Source organism: Sitophilus oryzae, unplaced genomic scaffold (genome assembly GCF_002938485.1).
Source record: "Sitophilus oryzae breed Bouriz unplaced genomic scaffold, Soryzae_2.0 scaffold_1521_pilon_pilon, whole genome shotgun sequence".
NCBI classification, from domain to species: Eukaryota; Metazoa; Arthropoda; class Insecta; order Coleoptera; family Curculionidae; genus Sitophilus; species Sitophilus oryzae.
The window spans coordinates 353,889-373,643 of record NW_022146194.1 but is presented as its reverse complement, the minus strand read 5'-3'; the positions used below and the strand labels follow the sequence as shown (position 1 = coordinate 373,643).

The 19,755-nt window shown below is 32.0% G+C and overlaps 3 protein-coding genes across 4 annotated transcripts in view; 2 read left to right on the top strand and 1 right to left on the bottom strand.

Annotated features, from left to right (window-relative positions):
* LOC115878655 (asparagine synthetase [glutamine-hydrolyzing]) overlaps positions 1 to 11,315 on the top strand; it is a 33,407-nt gene extending 22,092 nt beyond the window's left edge. The window contains exons 3-10 of the mRNA XM_030895199.1: positions 102 to 227; positions 2,229 to 2,466; positions 2,525 to 2,701; positions 4,618 to 4,796; positions 4,853 to 5,118; positions 5,173 to 5,292; positions 5,347 to 5,520; positions 10,967 to 11,315. Coding sequence (XP_030751059.1) covers positions 102 to 227; positions 2,229 to 2,466; positions 2,525 to 2,701; positions 4,618 to 4,796; positions 4,853 to 5,118; positions 5,173 to 5,292; positions 5,347 to 5,520; positions 10,967 to 11,255 — 1,569 coding nt within the window. The 3' untranslated portion in view covers positions 11,256 to 11,315. The remainder of the gene's footprint in view (positions 1 to 101; positions 228 to 2,228; positions 2,467 to 2,524; positions 2,702 to 4,617; positions 4,797 to 4,852; positions 5,119 to 5,172; positions 5,293 to 5,346; positions 5,521 to 10,966) is intronic.
* Positions 11,316 to 15,987: 4,672 nt separating this feature from the next.
* On the bottom strand, positions 15,988 to 16,962 carry LOC115878652. 2 transcript variants are annotated; one of them, XR_004049577.1, is made up of 3 exons: positions 16,811 to 16,962; positions 16,529 to 16,750; positions 15,988 to 16,469 (listed from the first exon to the last, which is right to left on the bottom strand). XR_004049577.1 is itself a non-coding variant. In XM_030895196.1 (3 exons), exons 1-3 carry the CDS (start codon positions 16,868 to 16,870, stop codon positions 16,339 to 16,341), a joined length of 405 nt encoding a protein of 134 aa, XP_030751056.1. In that variant the 5' UTR covers positions 16,871 to 16,962; the 3' UTR covers positions 15,990 to 16,338. The 2 variants fall into 2 exon arrangements, 1 of the variants encoding a protein (XP_030751056.1); XM_030895196.1 differs by having other exon boundaries at positions 15,990 to 16,469; positions 16,529 to 16,742.
* A 706-nt stretch (positions 16,963 to 17,668) lies between these two features.
* On the top strand, positions 17,669 to 18,448 carry LOC115878748. The gene is made up of 3 exons (XM_030895333.1): positions 17,669 to 17,883; positions 17,947 to 18,154; positions 18,219 to 18,448. Exons 1-3 carry the CDS (start codon positions 17,824 to 17,826, stop codon positions 18,347 to 18,349), a joined length of 399 nt encoding a protein of 132 aa, XP_030751193.1. The 5' UTR covers positions 17,669 to 17,823; the 3' UTR covers positions 18,350 to 18,448.
* The last annotated feature ends 1,307 nt before the right edge of the window (positions 18,449 to 19,755 follow it).

The window sequence follows — 19,755 nt, the reverse complement described above, 5'->3', positions numbered from 1 at the left end:
TTACCACAAATGGACCAACGACTATTTATTTTTGTAGTTGCTAATGTCAGGTCATTAAGATTCTTATTTTGGTATTGTTCTAGTAATAAATATTCTTGTAGAATTGCTGTATTGGATTCCATAGATTGACGATTGTGGATTGCACTTATGGTATGCAACCTATGAAACTTCATCAGTACCCACATTCTATGCTTATTTGTAACGGGGAATTATACAACTGTAAAAAGGTAAATATGTTACAAGTATAAAATAATGTTATGTTGCTTTAAGTTAATACATAAGGTTAAAATTAGGTCGGCCAAAGTTCAGAATGTTTAGTTTTAAAGAATTTGAGCGAATAAAAATAAAAAAAAACAGTACCGTTAAATTCTACAGTATGCATTATACAACTGTGTCAATTTTAAAACTTCCCACCCTTAATATCTTCCTTGCAGTTAAAAATATGAAAAATCGGAAAGGCACGTCAATTTTATTTGTAAGGAGGACACTTTAATTGTTCAAAATGTTGTCCATTTTCCTGTAAACAATAATAAAGTCTGTTTTCAAACTCCTCCCTAATATTTCTTAACATCACCGGGAATTAATTGGCATTCTGCTGTAATTCGCCTTTTAAGATCATCAATATCAGTAGGTTGTGTTTTATGAACAATGGATTTAGGATACCTAAACTAGTATGGTAACCAACCCAAATAAAGAAATCTATGGGTGTTAAATCCTGTGATTTTGGTGGCCATTCAATTGGTTCACTTCTGCCAATCCATGTACCCGGAAATCTCTCGTTTAACCACTGTCAGACCGGAAGAAAATAGTGAGGTGGAGCACCGACCGTCCTGCTGGAATATTAACAAATCCTACTGTAAACTGGATTACCATCTGCATCAATTTGAGTTTCTTGAAGCATACTTATTAAGATACAGATCACCCCTGTCAAGTTTCCTTCAATAAATAAAGGACCAATAATGACATTTCCGAGAATACCAGCCCAAACATTAACTTTTTGGGGATATTGTGTATGTCCTTGAAAAATATGCGCGGGTTTTCGTCACTTCAGTAATGACAATTTTGTTTGTTAACATTTCCATCTAAGTTCGTAGGTTATTCTTCTTTTTCCATTACTCGCCGAACCAGTTTCGGAGAACTTTGCAACCCTACTGCACCCAAATCCAGCACATATCTGTGACTTACTTCACGATTTTGATTACTTTCATTGAAAACCAAAGTTGAAAACCAATACCGTACTCCGTCCAAACCAAACCAAACCTTCCAACCTCTCCATAAATGAAAATAATTTAGTTAAAAATAGTTCTTTCTTCAACAAGGTAAAAAATGCATCAAAAGTACATAAACAGTTGTGAAGTATGACAAATAAATAAACCAGCAAATCAAAAACAGCTTGTACCACATGAAATAGCAATAAGACTGTGACAATTTTTATATTCTGTTTTTTTTTGGAATGTAAAGCTAAAGTTGACTTGTAATTGTGGATTCTTTTTCACTGCTTAAAAGTTTTTAAAGTTAATAGTAAAAATTCTCAAACTGTATTACTAATTAACAAAGAACTATTTTGACAATTTGGTGTTCCAGATAAATTCTTTGCCGATAATTGTCTGTATAACAGTGAATTTTTTAAATTGTTTAAGAATTTGAAAAAAGTTGGGATTTTGAAGTGGAATTTTCAACTCCACATTATCATCAGTCAAACGGATTTGTGAAAAATATGTTGATATAGTAAAAAATATGCTAAAAAAGATTATAAACCATTTAATTCCCATCTAATTCTACTTGGTCTTGTGACTTCTTTGGCAATTTTCCAATCCATCGCATCCCCTGTACTCATAGAGTTTCTCTGAAGTCAAACTTTTAATTAAATAAATATTGTCAGTAATATCAGTTAATTTATATTACTTAAATATAATATATACTTTTACGACTTTACTACCTTTTATATACTTTGACAACTCGTTAGAGTACCTAGGGATGGGATATTTTAAAAATAGTCAAACACAAAATCTGAAACATGATCTCGATACGGGACTGTTTTGGAACAATGTGTCACTCTGTATTTGATTTTTAGAGGTCCAAAAATATTTTTTGTTATTAGTTTTTAGATGGGCTTTTGAATTTTCATCCTAATGATGTAATAAGTATAGAGTATAGAATTTACATACTTTTAGAAAATTAATTCTAAACTTTGATCACATCTTTAGTTACGTTTATTTATTTTGAAGCTTCAAAAAGAATACGAATTCAATTATGAAACATTCAGTGACGTAGAATGTATTTTTCATTTATATGAAAAATTTGGAATTTCTAAATGTGTGCAAAGCCTGGATGGAGTGTTTGCATTTGCCATTGTTGATGTTACAAAAAGGAAGGTGTTTCTTGGTAGAGATCCTTATGGTGTTAGACCTCTATTTAGAGTCATTGGCGAAAATGGGGTACTCGCAATTTGTTCAGAAGCTAAAGGTGTTTTTTCTAGAAACAATTAGAAGATATTTGAGTAACCGTTATGGTTTTATTTCAGGCTTGACATCCGTTGCAGAAAGTCTAAACGGATTCAAGAAAATGCTGGAACCTTTTCCTCCTGGAACATTTGAGGAATACGATATTTTAGAGAATGGTACAGTGAAATTGGTACAAAGTCAGAGATATTTTTCTCCAGGCGATCGTCCAAGTTTTCAGCCTTTTTTGCCGTACGAAGGTATTATAATTTCGTATTGTATTATACAGGGTGGCGCCTCTCATACGCGTGGAGGCTCCAAGGAGAACTACAGTTTGTATTGAAACGAAACTTTGTGAGTATATGTAGGTTAATTCAGAGCACTTTTTAAAAATATAGAGAGCTATACAGGGTGTCCCCAAAAAGTTACATATCAAAGTTGTGTTTTTTGTAATGAAACACCCTATATATTAATTGATTTTAGGAGGATTCGGGGAGAAAAATAAAGGTGAGTTTTATAAGAGAAGTATATGACTAAAATGTAAGGTTTTCGACATATTTAACATTTTCTAGAAATTAAGAACAATTTTTAAATTACAATAAAATCTATCTAAATTGGAATTTACCCCGTATAGCCTAATATTTAGTTAAATTAACTATTGTACTTTAAATCAAATTAAAACTTGATTCAAAAAGTTATACAGAGTGAGACAAAATTAATATTGAACATTGGTTACCTTTAAAAGCATGTTACTCTTTTATTTTAAACGACCAGTACACCCAGTATATTATTCCGATATTCAATAGATAATTCATGTCTCTTCAAAATGCTATTAAGGTTGCCTACCCCTCAAACAAAGATTTTCCTAGATATTTTCATTTACATGATTTGATCTGAGTAGATCTTTATTATTTGATAAAATCTAGGTGGCTGTGATATGGTCTGACGTTACTTCAACATAGCTGTCTAATTAGTCCTACTTTAACAACTAGTTATCATTTTGTGTCAGTTAAAACAAAGAAATTTTTCAGAAATTTGCCGAAAATGCAAACTTATCCTACATCAGAGAGAATTGATATGATTTTATTAGTTGGTGAATGCAATGTGCATTTACCAATTAATAGAATACTTAAATGCTCCTGATTTTATCTAGTCTGGTTTTTTTATGGGGATATGTTAAAGAGAGTGTTTACAAAACTCGATCAACTATAGTCGGCAACATGAGAGAAATTCTTGTAGCTGCTTTTCGAGGTAAAACTCCACATATGCCTTTTAAAATGAAAAGATCCTTTTGAAGAGACAATCATTGTTTGCAGTTAACAGGAAAGGAAGCATTTTGAGCATTTGATTTCATCTAGCTAATTTTTGTCATTTAATTATAGGTTTATATCTAGTTTTAATTCCCTAATAATTATAATATGTTTTAAACGTGTATCTTTTTATTACCGTTGAGTATTTTACTCTACAATCTTTAATTTTTGTTAAATTAACAAAAATATATCACAAGCCACCCTAGATTTTTTTCAAATAATGAAGATCTACTGTCGCAAAATCATAAAAATTAAAATATCTAAGAAAATCTTTGTCTGAGGGGTAGGCAACCTTGATAATATTTTGAAGATATATAAATTCCCCATTGAACACCAGAAAAATATAATGGGTGTTCCATTTAAAATAAAGAAGTAACTTGCTTTTAAAAGTGACTAATGTTCCATGTTAATTTTGTCTCACCCTGTATAACTTTTCGGGTCAAATTTCAATTTGGTTTAACATACAATGGTTACTGTAAGAAAATATCAGGCTATACAAGATCAACTAAAATTTAGGCAGCTGTTATCGAAATTTAAAATTTATACTCTTTATTTTTACAAAATGTGAAATATGTCGAAATCCTTAGATTTTAGGTATATGCTTCTTCTATAACTCACCTTTATTTTTTTCCTAGAATCCGAAAATTAATTAATATATAGGGTGTTCCATTAGAAAAAACAAGTTTGGTGTGTAACTTTTTTTGGGGACACCCTGTATAATTCTATATATTTTTATAAAATGCTTTCAGTTAACCTACATATGCTGCCAAAATTTCTTTCGATATAAACTACCTTTCACCTTGGATCTTCCGCGGCGTATGAGAGGCGCCACCCTGTATAATATATTGACCAAGTATATTTGCTAGAATTGGATGAAAATAAACACGAAGAGAATATTGCTAAACTTTTAATTATGGCAGTGAAAAAACGGCTCATGGCAGATCGGAGAATTGGTTGTTTATTGTCAGGAGGATTAGATTCATCCTTGGTTGCGGCTTTGTTAGTAAAGGAAGCAAAGAAGCAAAACTTAACTTATAAAATTCAAGTATTACAAAAGTAACTTTTTTTATTATTACATTTTTTAACTTTTTTTTCTTATAGTCCTTTGCGATTGGTATGGAAGGAAGTCCGGATCTCGAAAAAGCGCGACAGGTGGCTAAATATATTGGAACTGAACACCATGAAGTTATTTTTACAGAGGATGATGTAGCGCAAGTTCTAGATGAAGTTATTTATACTTTAGAAACTTCAGATATAACAACAATTAGGGCATCCATAGGCATGTACTTGCTGTCTAAATATATCCTGGAGAATACCAACACAACTGTGGTTTTTAGTGGAGAAGGAGCAGATGAGGTGGCTCAAGGGTAGATATTGAATGTTTGTAATTTAAGAAGTGATATCAAACTGGACAATTTTAGGTATATTTACTTTAGGGATGCTCCAAGTGCTTCAGAGGCACACAAAGACAGTTTAAGGTTACTTAAGGAGATATATTTGTTTGATGGATTAAGAGCTGACAGAACAATGGCGGCACAAAGGTTAGGAACCTAAGAGAAAAATTATGATTTATTTAAATTTACATTTTTCTGTAGTTTGGAGCTCAGGGTACCTTTTCTTGATCTCCAGTTTACACATTACTATCTAAATATAGATCCAAAGCTAAAGCAACCCAAAGATGGCATTGAAAAATATTTACTTAGATCTGCTTTTGAAAATTCTAACATACTTCCACATGACATTCTTTGGAGACACAAGGAAGCTTTCAGGTAAAATAATAAATAGAAATAAGTAATATCTGTCTTTCTCAGCAAGATATAGAATCTTTAACTCTTAACATTCTTCGTATGGCAGACCGAAACAATTTGTTTATTGTGATATAATTAAGATAAGTTTGATTAAGATTTGTTGAAGACGTTTATTTATAAATGGTTAATTTAAAAGGATTAAAATGTTAACACTGCAAATGTGCCAAATAAAAAGAGGGAGCTTTATTTGGTAAAAGTGCTAAATAAAAAAAAATAGTTGACGGAATTCAAAAAGGGTTGATTAAGGTTTATTTTTTGTATAGATTGACCTTTAGAGTTAAGATAGAATGACAATGTAACGTCATCAAAACTGTTTGTTCCACAAGGTCATTTTTTATTATAATAATTAGAAAGAACGTATTTTTTATACCACTTTCATATAAAATATTTTCTCTATTTTTAATAACAAAACAACAAACAAATACCATATTTTGTCATGTGGACAAATACCATATTTTGTCATAAATGTTTAAAATTACTAATTCGAAAATATTACTATTTTATGGATCTTAACATATTGATTAGAGATGAGCGATGTTTTTATACCAGCGACCTATTTCTCCGGCAAGCAGCGACCAGCGACCCAGGTGAATGTAAATGAATAAATATTATTATTATTATACGGAACCCGTCCAGATGGTTGACGTTGAAAGAAAAAAATATTCTCTGTTCATATCTCACATTTAATAAAATGTATGTAACTTTCCGTAATTAATTGACATTGATGTATTAACATCAATGCCTATTATGCGAGAAACAAGAATATTTGAGCGGATCTCGTAACGGGATATAAATTTAAAATTAACCTAATACATTATAAAATAAAAGTTTTGCTTGCCGTATTGGTGAGAACCAGCCTCTGAACAGCCCACCTCATGAAGGGTAGGCCCAGAAACTGGTTGTGGGAGTAGTGGAGTTTGGTTCCCCCCTTTACGACAAGCAAAACAATTTTCTTTTTACTTTTTATATTTTTCCTCTACTTTCGATTTTTCGAAATTAGAAAAAAATACACAGCTAAAGGCAAGAGAATATTATTTATTAATATACACTAAAGCTGTAAGAATTTTGTTCATTTCATAATATTTGAGCTGGCCGAAAAACGCTCTTTATCATCTTTTCACGGGAGATGCGCTAATATCTCACCGATACTTTACGACATCGTCTATTGATATTGGAAAAACTTTGCTTGCCGTATCGGTGAGAACCAGCCCCTGGAGAGCCCACTTGATAAAGGGTAGGCCCAGAAACCGGTTGTGGGAGTGGAGCTTGGTTCCCCCCTTTACGACAAGCGAAACAATTTTCTTTTTACTTTTTATTTCTTTCCTCTGCTTTCGATTTTTCGAAATTAGAAAAAAATACACAGGTAAAGGCAAGAAAATATTATTTATTAATACATTATAGTCATATTAAATATACTTCCCAAAGGAACATAATATACATTTATTTGACTAGACTAAAAGAAATGGTATCTAAAACTTTATATCTTTGTTTTTTGGTGAAAGTAATTTAAATATTATTTTTAGACATAATATTTTGTAATTTGTAAATTTAAATAATTATAATCAATAAAGTCAGACTTTTATCACAATTATTAATTATTTTTTTATCTTTTCCATAATAATAAACATCGCAGCTATTTAGTAGATGTACAGCGGCATATCGATTGAGCATAATAAGCATCGATAATTCAGACAGCAACTGAAACAGCGACTTCAGTCGCTGGTAGTAGTAGAAAGTATCCAGCGACCACTGGCACGGTCACCGTCTCCGCCGCAAACGGAATCGGATGAAGATGAGCAGTATTTTGTATCGGTGAGTGCCGACGGTTCCGGTGACTTAAGTTGCTGCTAAAAGTAACCGTCTGGTCGCTGTCACCGGTATACCGGTGACTTAAAAGTCGCTGTTAAGTTCATCTCTAATATTGATTGAAAAATAATATATCTTAGATGTGCTAGTGACCAAACTTGCAAAGGAAAACAAAATACGTTTTACATGAAAGTTTCATGGTTTTAGAAAATTTGTTCTTTCCGATTAATGACCAAAAAAAAGGTGTTAGGTTAGGTTAGATTAGGTTGCTGGGGTTTGGGATCCCGTTTGATCTCTCACTCGGCTTGGGCCCATTGCGATACCCCTATATTATTGTACAAAACCTTCCTCTCATTATTTCTTTGCGTTAAAGCACTTCCAGCTCTTTGCAAAGTTCCGGATGTCGCTGATGTTGGCTTCTGCTGCTTCCTCTAGTCCCTCTAAAAAACCTTGCTCTAAAGTTAAGGCGTCGGTATTCCAGTGCCGGACAGTGGCACAGCAGGTTCTCTATGGTTTCTTCTTCCTTTCCCAATTCTCTGCAGTAGTCGTCGTTGGAAATCTTCCATTTCCAGTTACGACATCTACAATTATGCGTACTAGATTCTTCTTGTGCTCTAGTAGTTGTTTTGTAATTTTGCTATCTATCACTGGCCACAGTTTTTCGAGCTGTAGCGCACTTCTCACGGTGTTGCCACGCCTCTTGCTGCTTGGCCTTGATGGTTGTTCCTATAGCTTCCTTCAGTATGTTGATCGTCACAAGTGGTGGGACATCTGCCACGGCGCCTTCTCCCCTGGCCCCCCCTTTGGCGAGTTTGTCCGCTTCATGGTTGCCCACCACATTGCCCTGGCCTGGCACCCAGCACAGGGTGGCTCCGCTTTGACGAAGCCAGGAAAAAGAAAGGTGTGGTTGAGGAAAAAATAGTTTTGACAGCATTATATTCGTAAAATTGTCTGCATGTTTTCTGAACCCATAAATATAGAAAATAAACCTTTCTCTATAAAATTTCTATAAGTAATGTCTTTTTTCAAGGGTTATGACAAAAATGGTGTGGTTGCGGGGAAAAATAGTTTCGATAACCACAGACTAAAATATATCTTAATCAGTTCCTTTGGGATGCTATTGGCCAACATTGCATTTTCACTTTCCATAGTATTATTTTTCATTTCACCCTGCCATTAAAATAAATATCTAAAACGGAAATATTTTTTATATAATTTAAATTTACTGCTTTTTAATAAAGTACTCTTAGTCTTCTCAATTATTGGTAGTGATTGGTGTTTGCGCCTTTTAGAAAATAATAACAATAATAATACGCCATTGTTCAGAAAGAAAAAGACTCATTCTAGAGTGCCTGGTCACTTCCTGTTTCCCTCGGTATTTTTTACTTTATTTGATGGAAAATGACATTCTGAATAGAAATACATATTTATCATATATATGTCAAAATTTTTACATTTGCGTTTAAAAAAATAGTATTTTAAATTTGAATCTAGAGTGCCGTGGCTGTATTAAAACAACTAATTTTTAATAAAGGAACCTTGGAAAAATAGATTTGATCGTCTAATGTTTTTTATGATTTTTCGAATGGAACGAGGGTCATTAGCATATTTATAAAAATCATTTTTACGGATAATTTCGTACCCCATATTTGGTATTTCTAGTTCACTCTAGAATGAAATTGAAAATACTATTTTTTTAACCGACAATGTCAAAAGTTACCAATCTGCGACAATGTCAAAAATACCAAATCTCGTTTTTATCAGAAAAAATAGAAAAGTTATATGGTTGAACCGCTCTGGAGAAACACCCGGTATATTATGATCGCGGCACTAGAAAAATAATACCTTCTCTATAAATAAATAATATCAGAGAGAAAGTTCAATGGCAGTTTACTGTAAAATGCTTCGATAGACCACAAAATTACATTCGCAACAATATCGCAAATCGCAACTAAAAATTCAAAATCGCAGATAGAAATCACGGTCCCAGTTTACAAAATCATAATCGCAGCAAAATCGCAACAAAGTCGTCAAAAGTCAACAAAGTCGCAGTCGTAATACTGGCTGCCTAAGTTGAAACTAACTCGCAAATAGAAGAAATAGCAGTTTCTAATGAGAGCTAATCGCAGGTTGCGATTGCGAGTTTAAATCACTGCTATTGAATCGCAGTTTGCGATTTTTTGCACATCTTTACCGTGTACATTCGAAAATAATTTTAATTTGTATCTCTTATTCCTTAAAACTTTCCCATTTAACACTTTTTATATCTTATATATTTCTTATTCTTACAACAAATGAAAAAATGAATATAATTTTGTAGTTGACTCCTCCTGCACAAATCACTTTTAGGATTTTATTGGTATCTTTCAACTAAACTGGCCGTCAAATTAAATACCGCAGCGATTTTTTTACTCATTTTCAACGAGTTGTAACTTTGAAAAAAATGGACCAATTTTGTTGATTTTTGTAGCATATTAAGATCGCTTTTCGTAGGTTGATCTGATTTTTCTAAATTTTGTATGAGATTTAGTTTTCTATGATATACAGGGTGTGACAAAAAGGAATGTATTTTTTGTAATTTTTGTGTTGCTGCCATTTTGCTAAAATACAAAATTTAACTAGAATTATAAGTTCTGGGTATAGTTAAGACGTAAAACTGATTTGAAAAATAAATGATTTAACTAACGCAGGTCTCTTAAAAATACGACCAGCGAAAAAGTAAAATTATTTTTTTAATATTCTGAACTTAACAGCCCATAACGTTAATATAAAAGCTCGACACGTATTTGATATTTTTGTAAAAACTCTTTTTTTTTCTAAAAATCTGTAGTTTAGCTGCAACTTAGTAGTTTTTTTTTAATTTCACATTGTAAAAGTAACGAATATCCTACAATTTTAAAGTTAATTTCAGTTTTGTTAGCATATCTCTTAAGAAAGGTAGAAAAAATACAAGTTAGAGTAAAAATTGATTATCTTTTATTCCAGATGAGTTATCGTAAAAATTCCAAATACGTCCCGAGATATTAGTCTTAGCTATACCCAGAACTTATAATTCTAGTTAAATTTTTTTTTTGGCAAAATGGCAGCAACACAAAAATTACATTCCTTTTTTTCACACCCAGTATATCATAGAAAACTAAATCTCATACAAAATTTAGAAAAATCAGATCAATTTACGAAAATCGATCTTTAATATGCTAAAAAAATCAACAAAATTGGTCCATTTTTTTCAAAGTTACAACTCGTTGAAAATGAGTAAAAAAATCGCTGTGGTATTTAATTTGACGGGCAGTTTATATGTTACACTTAAAGGTGCGTATTCATTATCCGCACGAACGAACGAACGAACGAACGAACGAATGTTCGCTAGTGGTATGGACGGGGACCGCACGATAGAACCGCACGAGAAGACCGGAGGCATTTGTTGGCGAACGCCTTTGATGTACCGACTCGAAACGGATGGTCGAGCGAACGAACGAACGAACGGCCGCATGCGTTCGGTCCCCGTCTAAATATACCGCACTTTCATTCGTTCGTTCGTTCGTTCGTTCGTTCGGATAATGAATACGCACCTTAACATAGTATTTTTAATATATTTTAGTGATGGTGTGGCTTCAAAAAAGAAATCATTATTTGTTATACTGAAGGAAGTGGTAGAGAAGCGGTTGCCGGAACCATATGATCAGGACAATGTGACAAAGTGCTACCCTCATTGTACTCCAAATTCTAAAGAAGCGCTATATTATAGGCAAATATATGAAAAAAATTATTCGAAGTTAACAGCGAGTATACTTCCTCATTATTGGATGCCCCGATGGGTTGAAGGCGTATCCGATCCATCAGCAAGATTTATTAAGCATTATGCAGCAGATGAAGAAAAAATAAAATAAAATATTAATACATGTTATTATATCTTATGTATATAAAATAACATATTATTTTTGTTTTAATATGTTTGTCAATGTCCAGATCCAACAAGGAGAACAAAAGAAATTCACTAAGGAATGTTGAATATACAAGGTGAGTCTTAAATATTTGCAAATATTTTCAGGGCTGGTAGATCTCGATAAAAGAAAGATTTTTTCTCTTCAGCGTTTTTCAAATAAGTCCAAAGTAACCAAGTTATTTAAAAATTTTTTTTTTGCTTAAATTTTGAGAACCACTGGATCTTTTCTGGGGTTTCTTTCTTGTAAATTTAATCTATTACCTATGTTGCCATATTTTCAAGAAATTATGGTTTTAACTAAACTAAAAAAATTCAAATTTAAAAAAAAATTCTCCAAAAAACTTTACATACGAGAGTTTCTTAGGTTGAAGTATTTTACTCCTAAAAATATTTGCATTTATTTAAGACTCACCCTGTAGTAGGGTTTTTACTTTTAAAACTTGGTGCAGTTCAGCGTAGCTGGTTACAGTCGAACAATAGTCGAACTTACAGTATGTCCTCGGATTACAAGAGAAAACAATTTTTATTTTAACTTTTTGAGAAAAATATATTTTTTCTACAAACGTCAGTAAAAATGTAATTTTTAACGCATGCTGTCTGCCTAAAATGTGACATTATGTCACTGATGGTAAAAAGTAAGTCACGTGATTTACTTCGAAAGGATGGGACACTCCGCCTTCTCACAAAATAAAATACCACTTTTAGCACTTATATCATAAATAACTATTTCGAGGTATTTTTATAAAAAATTTTGCTTGTTCTAAAATAGTTAATCCCGTTTATACTTTTCCAAAACATGTATATACATAAAACTTTTAGAAAAAAATAACTTTTTAGAGAGAAATACAAAAACATGAAAATATAGTCGATTTTTTTAAAAGTGCCAGAAATCTAAACGCGTTATGGTAATTTAATTTTTTTTTATTCTTTGATCTATTTTTTTTGTTAGTATTAATTTTCATTCACGTCATTATTGGTTTTTACTATGTTAATTAAAGAAGCATAAAATTTATAATTCCCCTTTCCTTAGCATTGAACTAAATAAATGTGCTTTTTTAATATATTAAAACAGCAAAAAATATGACGTTAATCAAAATTAATAATAATCATCTATCAACGACTGAAACTTGACTGAAAAATGATATTACCATAGGGACGTGTTTTGATTTTTAGGAAGAATTTAACTGTATTTTCATATTTCTAAAATTTTTCTCTATGACGATATAGAAATTTGGAAAAGTATAGTAAACGTAAACACTTATGAAGAATAAGTACATTTTTCTCAAAAAGTTAATAATAAAATGTGTTTCCTGTAAAGACGATCTGGGGACATACTGCATATAAAATAATATAATTACTAGGACTATACTATAACGGATTTAAGCTATAGCTGGCAACATGTTTTAACAAGTAAGAAAGATAAAAATAAATAATGTATCTACATTAAAGAATAAACAGCATAGTAACTCCGAAAAAACGAGCTTAATATGGAATTAACAGATGCAAAATTTACAAATTAAATTACTGAGTGATTCTATATCCGCTCGATATATACAGGGTGCTACAAATTCGAGGTACGAGCATGGTATCTCGGTAAACCTAATAGATACGAACACGCTTAAATTGGGGCAAAGTTGCGCTTTAGGATGTTCACCAAGATGCCATCAAATTTTTTTTTAAATTTCAAGGATTGCTGAGTTTTTTTGGAAAAACGTATTTTTTTGAAAATCATTTTTATTTTTTCCTGGCATTACTTTTTAGGAAATTAAAAAAACAAATTGCACATTCTCATTGTCATTTTATTGGGGCTATCTGAAAGTATTTTTAGATTTTCAAATTAGCTGATAATTTGTGAGATACAGTGGCCAACTTAATTTTTTTAAATACGGACCTGCATTTTTTATTTCAGATTTTGAGATAACTCGGTCTCCTGAGTACAATGATATGCCACACTTAATATGTTTTTTTTGTTTCGGACATTTGAACATAATTTATTTAAACTAATTTCAAGTCCGGCTCTGTTTTTTTTAAGATATAATCTATTCATCTTTACAATATTGATAAGCTTTCAAACTTAACAATGACGTGGGCTAAAACATTGACTACGGAAAATCAAATGCAATAACTAAAGGGGCCTTACTTGGCGTCATTTGTAAAAGTGAAATCAATACATTTCAACATTACATTACAATAAAGAGTACAAAATGCATTCGGAACTATAACAAGAAGTTATGTTTAAAGAGCTATAAATAAGATTGAACAAAAAATAAATTTTTGCATTAGGAAGAAAGGTGGTAACCCTTTCGAACATGTAGACCATTATAAACTAGTTTATAGAAGTTGATTTATTTATAACAACTACGATTAATATTATGAATATTATTAGATCGTACACTAAGATTCCTAATTCACAATAAAAAAAGTTAAAAAGAATATCTTTAAATTGCTGACCTGGATATTATTTATTTGAATCTTTGAATTGGCTCGATTTTCCTTACTCAATGTTAATTAGCGCTGATCAATATTGTTGCGATGAATATAATCAGATTAAATAATTTAAAAAACCAGAGTCGTACTTTTAAATTCGAATTAACTAGTTTTGTTGTTAAGGTACCCAAAACAAAAAAAAGTATAAAGTGTGGCATTTCATTATACTCAGGAGACACAGTTCTTTCAAAACCTGAAATAAAAAATGCAGGTCCGTATTTAAAAAAATTAAGTTGGCCTCTGTATCTTACAAATTATCAGCTAATTTGAAAATCTAAAAGTACTATTAGATAGCTCTAATAAAGTGGCTATGAGAATGTGTAATTAGTTTTTTGATTTTCTAAAAAGTAACTACAGGAAAAAATAAAATTGATTTTCCAAAAAACTCAGCAATCCTTGAAATGTTTATAACTTTTTTGATGGCATATCTTAGTGAACATCTCAAGGCGCAACTTTGCCACAATTTAACTATCTTCGTATCTATTACGGTTACCGAGATACCAATGCTCGTACCTCGAATGTGTAGCACCCTGTATTATGCTTTATAACTAACTTGTTCTCGGATTGTTGACCGTTGTCTTTATTTATTTTGATTAACACAACATTTCGGTCAGAAGGATCACTGATTGTCATCTATCTACTATGTATGTAACGCAGATAGATGTAATCATCTATCTACAGCCAGGCGTTCCGTGAAGTTGGGTGTAGTCAACCGTGAAGTTGTCTACTTAGAATGCCTGCATTGGTGCATTTTATCAGTTGCCATATCGTAGATATTTCCGTCCTAGGATTGCTAGAGATGTTATTATTGTTTGCTATAAACACGGCTTCTTTAAATTTACGCTTTTTCCAATGAGGTTCCCTGTGGACAACCCGAGCTTCCGACCACTTTATATTGTGCTGTTTTGACCAAACATAGTCCGCAATACCCGACTTTATTGGTTTACCTTTTTGTACATGTTTTTTGTGCTCGCTAAGTAGTACATTTAGAGGATGTTTAGTTTCCAATATACGATTCACCGCATTCACAAAGTACCGTATGATCGAAAAAAAAAACGGCGTCAGCGATGGCTATGAAATGAAGATCGCTGTCATTTTATATGTAAATTTATACGGGAAATGTCATCGATTGTCATTTCCCAGCCAACTGGACGCCGTTTTTTTCGTTCATAAGGTACTTGGTAAATGCACTCTTTCTCTTGTTTCAATGATTCCGGCAGTGCTTTTGTTAGGACGCTTCTTAGAGTCGATCCAGATTTGAAGACAGTTTTAATGTTATACTTTTTGGCTATCCGCCTGATCTTTTCTGAGCAGTGTTGCCAACTTTCTGAAATAGAATTTCTCACGAAGACTGTGAAAATTTCCCGTTTTTTCTAAAAATTCTTACGAGTTCTCAAATCCAATATATGCGTCGTCAACACAATACAGATATTATGTTTTTAGAAAACAAATTTTGAAATATGCTTTTCAATTTTTTTTGCGCCAAAAAATCATAGGTGTCGGTGATGCTTTTGTTAGTGCACTTTACCACTACTTGCAGAAGTGGAAAAGTGCAGGACTTAAAGAGCTTTATGTTGCCTTTGGAGTAGGAAAAACGTTGCGGTATATTCCACTTCACTCGTTTGATGGCAGATTACCACTTAATGTTTTAACATCTTTACCTGCTATTCATTCTTTAACCGGTTGCGATCTTTTTAGTAACCATTCCTTACACCACCACCTTCGATTACAATATCGTTTCTTGCGTTTTTCAATTATTTGCACTGCACATACTGCAGCTGTTGCTAACAAAATATCTTCTTTGCTTTCCGACATTTTTGCTTGAACAACGCTTTTAAACTAAAGGTTTGATCGTGAGTGAGGGTTGTCAATTTGCTGCAAAATTGTTCAATTTTATTGTACGATTCTGTTGTACGGCGCCTAGTGGCCCGCTTTAGTTTGGTTAGGTTAGGAACTACCTAACCGAACAACAAACAACAGATGTTTATTAAAATTATAAGTGTCTCAGTGTTTTTGTTTAATAGCAACTGACGATTGTATTGATGCAAATTGATTAGTTAGTAATGCAGTCACTAAGAATCTTACGTTAGTCATAAGCTTAACTATTTAATTTTCGTTAATCCAATCTGTTTTTGAGCTCTGATCGGGAGCGGCTCATCGGCCCATCATCCCACCGGCCCACCGGGAATTTTCCAATTTTCCCATATGGCCCATCTACCCCTGACCGCTTCAATATACGCACCTGCGTAAAAATGCATGTATTGCATTTCATTGCTTCGCTAGCAGGTTTTCTCTTCCATTGTTTATCGCAACCCCAACTAGACACTGCCTATGCACTATCATATTAGAACTTATGATACTGCGCAAGGTACTTATGGTACTGCGTTGAACCAGAATGAATATAGACAGATGTAATGAATGTCAATTACAGTTTTAAAATTTATTTATAAGTTTTTAATATAACTTTTTTATAAGTTTCTTGATATATTCCATAATAATGATAAACTAATACTTTTATTACATAATATTGGTGTCGAATATTAAAACACACCATATGTTTTCAATGCGTCTACACACATTGCAACCCCTCCTAAAATAGCCATAATACCCGAAACCAACCATACAACGTCTCCATCGTCGATTCCAACTAGAACCGCAACAGCTATGCCAGCTAAAATAATAATAAATCTTATAAATGAAAAATATCAATGTGTCACCATTATATCTTACAGCTTATTAACAGTAATGCACCGACAATTAAAAATACTCCAGCTAAACCTTGTTCTAATTCTTGATTTTTAACAAGCAATAATCCAAGCATTATTAATGTTATAATTATATAAATACTTGCTGATATATTCATGGCGTCGGTAGCGTCAAGTGCACTGTACGAATATGTGACCCCCGAAGTCATAAATAAAGCAAGAGCGACAATAACTAAAATCTGTTTAACTGTTATTTTTATAATTATTATCCTAATTAGCGTTATTTTTGTTAAATGGGTACACTTACCAGGACAACAAGTCTCAGAATAAGTTCCAAATTAATATTTAAACCCGTTCCTTTTCCCATTATTAGAGAGCGGTAAGTCCAAACTAAATGTTACTACCTATACGATTTTTTATTATCTGATACTGACACTAGTTTCTTTGACACTCCGTGATATATTTTTTTGAAACGTCACAAAAGTATTCATTTTTGTGATGGAACTAAGTTTAGATTGGAAAGTGCCCATAAGGACAATGTAAACACTATTTGGCGCTATTCTTTGGCGCTATTCTTGCAACGGTCGCGACCCAAAACTTTTGAAAATTTCAGAGCGGTTCGGCTTTTTCCCGAATTATATCGCCAAATATTGTTTATTCAAATTTATTATTATTTTCGTTTAATTTTATAAATAAAATACAGTGTGTTGCGTACAAGAAACTTTATTTTATATAAGGACGCATGTATGAAATACCTATGAAACATTGGAAACCGACGTTATGCCACGATCCACGATGGTTTTTGCAGTTCACAGTTCACAGCACAACTTTTTAAGTTTTTAATGCCACTTTTTCACAATTATCACCGGTTGGAGTAAATAAAACTTGAATTAAACTCACAAGATAGAAATTATTACTTTGAAAATGGACGCTATAAACACTTTTCGGAATTTCTTTAATGAGAGCGGTTTGGATTTTGAAAGATTATTATGATTTTTGAAGATTCTGACTTTGACAAGAGAAAATTATTTCTGTTTTTGTTTGCCGTTGTTCTTAGCAACCGCTATAGCAGCGCCAGATCGCGTATAACGGTCGCGACCCAAAATAATTTCGCGACCTAAAATTTTTACGGGCTTTCCAATCTAAACTTGTTGCATTTATCTATGACCATGTATATCTGTCTGTAACTATGGTAAATATAAAACTAATTTAATTTGTGCTTACCTTTCAAATGAATATACATTATTGACATAAGAATGACATAGGAGACAGAGTGCCATAAATTTCATACTGTTGTAAAGTTAAACGAAAACTTTTAAAATGGGTTTTGGAAAAGGCGTAAGAATTGATATAAGCCTAATTATGAAAATTATTGCATTAGTAAGGTTTTGGCATTTATAAAATCTTAAAACAAAATATGATTATTTCTAATCATTCTAATAGGTTTGTTGTGCATGTGCTTTAGGATTAAGTTTGAATGGCACGGGTGCTAATGGAAGAGTTTGGGCCACGTTTAATTGTTTTAAATTTGCTACTGGCGGCTATATGATAGTTTTAGCCATATTTATAGGTTGGGCTATAGTCAAATATGATGTGGATAAACTATTTGCGGGTTGCATTTTGGCATTCGGTTTCATTTACAATGTAGGAGGTAAGTAAAATTTTATTAAAGTGTTGTTAAAGAATTTTTGTACCATTTATTTTTATTTTTTTAGCTGGTGCAGCTCTTATTAGTTATTATGTTGATTATAAAGATGATATTCTGACTTGTGTGGGAGGAGCATTGGATTTAGCGGCTGGTATAGTTATGCTTGTAGATACCCTGCATTGTTTTGGACTATTTTAAGTATGTAATGTAACTATCACTGAAAGATCAGCTATGTATATAATCTATATATGTATTTGCCAATGTATTATCAGGGTTATTTATAATAAAGTTCTAAAGTTCTCACAACGTATTATACATTGATGATTAATTTAAATGACCACAAAAATTATTTACTTTTTATCTGGAAATATTTTTTTCCTTTATGTAGGTATTAGAAATATTTTTGACTTTGAAAGAATTACTACCGTATGATCGAATAAAAACGGCGTCAGCGATGGCTATGAAATGAAGATCACTGTCATTTTATATGGAAAAATATATGGGAAATGTCATCGATCGTCATTTCTAAGCCAACTGGACGCCGTTTTCTTACAATCATCCGTTACTATAATCCGGTATTTATATTGAAAGAACAAAAGATACCATTTCATAATATAATGATACAAAAACTAAATGTTACGAGAAAAAATCGAAAAAAAAAAATTATTAAATACACGAAGAAATAGGTTCAGGAGGTACCCTATTATTATACAGGGTACACATACAAAACAGCTGCATACAAAATATAGCACATACAAAACATGTGCTATCTCTCGTGGGGAGACTCCTCACGTAAAAATAAGATTTGTTTTTCATATCAACATAAGGCCGATTCTGCTTTGCTTCGTAGCTACAGGGTGTTAAAGTCTTATTATTTTTTCGATTTATTATAATTTTCTTCCAAGTACCTTTAGCGTCTTGAATAAAATTTTGAGGACAAAAGTTACTATAAATGCGACATATTTTAAAGCTAAAAAAGTGTCGACATATTCACCAGGGACGTGCATATGGGTATTCATTAGAATATTTTTCTAAAAAAAGCATGTACGCCACAGACTTTTTTTCTCTTGTTAGCGAAATAGTGAAAGCTGTAAGCAGTTTAATGCCGATTAAAAGTTGTCTCTTGATATTTTGTCGATTTTGTCCTCTTTGATGACATAAACGTAATTTTATTAATTTGCCTTGATCCAAGTATAATAACAACCTTTAAAAAAATATAATATCATTAACTTGCGAAAGTTTTAAATAACTACTCATTGATTCCTCATCAAAAAAATGAAAAAAAGTTCCTATAAGCATGGGTATGGAAATGCATAGTTTTAGAGTTACAGGATGTTAAAAATTTTTAAAGTTAGGCTTTTTGAAATTCTCTTAATTACCATTATTTTTTATTTGAAATTGCTGTAGGTTGGACTAATAGTAATAATAACTAATGGTAATAGTATTTAATAATAAATTAAGTAAAATATACAGTTTATTAATTTTATTTTTATTTTAATTTTTTAATTGTGGTAAAGTGGCTAGAGAATGTGCAATTAGTATTTTTTTGACAGGAAAAAATAATATAATAATAAAATCTATTATGCTCTAATAATCAAGTTGAC